This window comes from Onychostruthus taczanowskii, unplaced genomic scaffold (genome assembly GCF_017590055.1).
Source record: "Onychostruthus taczanowskii isolate IOZ18803 unplaced genomic scaffold, ASM1759005v1 scaffold315, whole genome shotgun sequence".
NCBI classification, from domain to species: Eukaryota; Metazoa; Chordata; class Aves; order Passeriformes; family Passeridae; genus Onychostruthus; species Onychostruthus taczanowskii.
The window spans coordinates 15,576-18,557 of NW_024500517.1; the positions used below are offsets into that span (position 1 = coordinate 15,576).

At 58.3% G+C, this 2,982-nt stretch overlaps 2 protein-coding genes across 2 annotated transcripts; one reads left to right on the top strand and one right to left on the bottom strand.

Annotated features, from left to right (window-relative positions):
- Nucleotides 1–384: 384 nt before the first annotated feature.
- LOC121338747 (scale keratin-like) lies at nt 385–777 on the top strand. The gene has a single exon (XM_041409946.1). It carries the CDS (start codon nt 385–387, stop codon nt 775–777), a length of 393 nt encoding a protein of 130 aa, XP_041265880.1.
- A 1,442-nt stretch (nt 778–2,219) lies between these two features.
- Nucleotides 2,220–2,618, bottom strand: LOC121338743 (scale keratin-like). Its single transcript, XM_041409941.1, has one exon. It carries the CDS (start codon nt 2,610–2,612, stop codon nt 2,220–2,222), a length of 393 nt encoding a protein of 130 aa, XP_041265875.1. The 5' UTR covers nt 2,613–2,618.
- Nucleotides 2,619–2,982: the final 364 nt, after the last annotated feature.

Genomic DNA, 2,982 nt, shown 5'->3' on the forward strand with positions numbered 1-2,982 from the left:
ATCTGACGTGGCAGGAAGGACAAGATGGCTTGGGTAGCAGGATGTGCAGGGCTGGCACCTGGGGGATGCTGGCTCAGGGAGGGGCAGGGGCCGCACAGTCCTGGTGTCAGCAGCAGCAGCAGCAGCAGGGAGTGTCCCCTGTCCAGATTGGCCCAGCTGGAGCTGAGCAATGCTGGGGCTGCTATAAAAGCCCTGCCTGGGCCAGACTGGACCAAGCACTGCCCTGGCCACCTTCTCCTCCTCGGGAACAAGGGTAAGTGTGTGAGCACTTCTGCTCGCGGCTCCCTTCTCTAGCCCTGGCCCCTGTGTCTCAGGTGCTGCCTTGGGCTGCTCTCCTGCCATGGCTGCCCTCTCTTGCAGAGCACCCTCGGATCCCACGCCAAGATGTCCTGCTACGACCTGTGCCCCCCGAAAACCAGCGCAGACCTGTGCCCCCCCAGAACCAGCGTGGCTGTGCCCCAGCCCATCGCTGAGAGCTGCAACGAGCTGTGCGCCCGCCAGTGCCCCGACTCCTCTGCCTTCATCCAGCCACCACCCGTGGTGGTCACCTTCCCCGGCCCCATCCTCAGCTCCTTCCCCCAGCAGGCCGTGGTAGGCTCCTCCGGAGCACCGGCCTTCGCTGGCTCCCTGGGGCTGGGCGGCCTCTACGGCGCCGGCGCCACCCAGGCCTCGGGGGGCCTCTGCACCTTTGGCAGAGCCTACGCTGCTCCCGCCTGCAGCCCTTGCGTCCTGCCCCGCTACAGCAAGAAGCTCTGGGACACCTGCGGGCCCTGCTAGAGCCAACACCAACAGTCCCAAACCCTGGTGACTGCCTCAGCCCAGCATGGAGGAGTTGAGCTCTGCACAAGCTGCCCTGACCTCCTGCAGCCCGTGACACCCGGCCAGCCGTCCCTTTCCTGGCCTTTCCTGCCCTTTGGGGCTCAATAAAATTTTCTTGCATCCACCTTCTCTCTTTTTGCCTTCTGTTCCCAAGTCATGAACACCCTTGGGGATGGGGAATTCAGGGAGTGTGAGGGGAAGTGATGTCACTGGGAAAATGGAAAATGGAATGGGAAAGCCACAGAAAAATAGAATTGGGAATGTTACATTGGATTGCCTCTCCTGCCCTTCTTGGTGCAATAAAGTTTTCCTGCATCTGACTCCTGTCTGTTTGCCTTGTTTTCCCAAGTCATGAACACCCTTGGGGATTGGGGAATTCTGGGTGTGTGAGGGGAAATGGTGTTGCTGGAAAACGGAAGGGGAAATCCGTGGTAAAATAGAATTAGGAATGTTACTTTGGATGTTAAAGTGGAGAAGGAAATCGCATCTGAGTGGAAGTGGATGGATATAAAGGAGAGAAGTGGGAACGTTTCATACAAGGAGAATAAGAAGGACAAGAAGAAGCAGAAGGAGAAGGAGAAGGAGAAGGAGAAGGAGAAGGAGAAGGAGAAGGAGAAGGAGAAGGACGAGGACAAGGAGAAGGACAAGGAGCTGCAAGGACTCTGCCTGAAGACAGCAGATCGTTGCTTGCAGGCCATGATACCAAGGGACTTTTCAGATCTGCAAACCTGCTGGTATTGTGTAGGAATGTCCCCAGATCTGGGAGCCATCCAAGGGCAAAGGCTGTCAGAGCTCCAGCCCCTCTGTATCAACCTTGGCTGCAATAAAGGACCAGGGACAGAAATATGAGAGAAACTTGCCCATCACTATGCCTGATACATTAAATTTCCCTTAAAGCAGGTCCTCGTCTCTCGTTCTCTCTTTCTCTCTTTCTCTTTCTCTTTCTCTTTCTCTTTCTCTCTGATAAAGGACCAGGGACAGAAATAAGAAAGAAACTTGCCCATCACTATGCCCGATATGTTAAATTTCCCTTAAAGCAGATCCTCGTCTCTCGTTCTCTCTTTCTCTTTCTCTTTCTCTTTCTCTTTTCACCATCTGCTTCCACTTCTGTTTTCCATTGCCCCGAACATCACCGAACACAATTTCCTCTCCCACTCATGCAATATCCCCATCCCCAGGAATTTCCTAGTTTGGGCAAAGGAAGCAAGGAAACAGGAATTAGATGCAGGAAAACTTTATTGTACCAAGAAGGGCAGGAGAGGCAGGGAGAGGGATGGTGGGCAGGGACCAGGCAGGCCGGGTGTCATGGGTTGCAGGAGGCCAGGGCAGCTTGTGCAGAGCTCAACTTCTCCATGCTGGGCTGAGGCAGTCACCAGGGTTTGGGACTGTTGGTGTTGGCTCTAGCAGGGCCCGCAGGTGTCCCAGAGCTTCTTGCTGTAGCGGGGCAGGACGCAAGGGCTGCAGGCGGGAGCAGCGTAGGCTCTGCCAAAGGTGCAGAGGCCCCCCGAGGCCTGGGTGGCGCCGGCGCCGTAGAGGCCGCCCAGCCCCAGGGAGCCACCGAAGGCCGGTGCTCCGGAGGAGCCCACCACGGCCTGCTGGGGGAAGGAGCTGAGGATGGGGCCGGGGAAGGTGACCACCACGGGTGGTGGCTGGATGAAGGCAGAGGAGTCGGGGCACTGGCGGGCGCACAGCTCGTTGCAGCTCTCAGCGATGGGCTGGGGCACAGCCACGCTGGTTCTGGGGGGGCACAGGTCTGCGCTGGTTTTCGGGGGACACAGGTCGTAGCAGGACATCTTGGTGTGGGATCCGAGGGTGCTCTGCAAGAGAGGGCAGCCATGGCAGGAGAGCAGCCCAGGGCAGCACCTGAGCCACAGGGGCCAGGGCTGGAGGAGGGAGCCATGAGCAGAAGCTCTCGCACACTTACCCTTGTTCCCGAGGAGAAGGTGGCCAGGGCAGTGCTTGGTCCAGTCTGGCCCAGGCAGGGCTTTTATAGCAGCCCCAGCATTGCTCAGCTCCAGCTGGGCCAATCTGGACAGGGGACACTCCCTGCTGCTGCTGCTGCTGACACCAGGGCTGTGAGGCCCCTGCCCCTCCCTGAGTCAGCATCCCCCAGGTGCCAGCCCAGCACATCCCGCTGCCCAAGCAATCTTGTCCTTCCTGCCA

Excerpts from the sequence above, each read along its gene's own strand:
- LOC121338747 (XM_041409946.1), top strand. The coding sequence starts at position 385 with ATGTCCTGCTACGACCTGTGCCCCCCGAAAACCAGCGCAGACCTGTGC.
- LOC121338743 (XM_041409941.1), bottom strand. The coding sequence starts at position 2,612 with ATGTCCTGCTACGACCTGTGTCCCCCGAAAACCAGCGCAGACCTGTGC.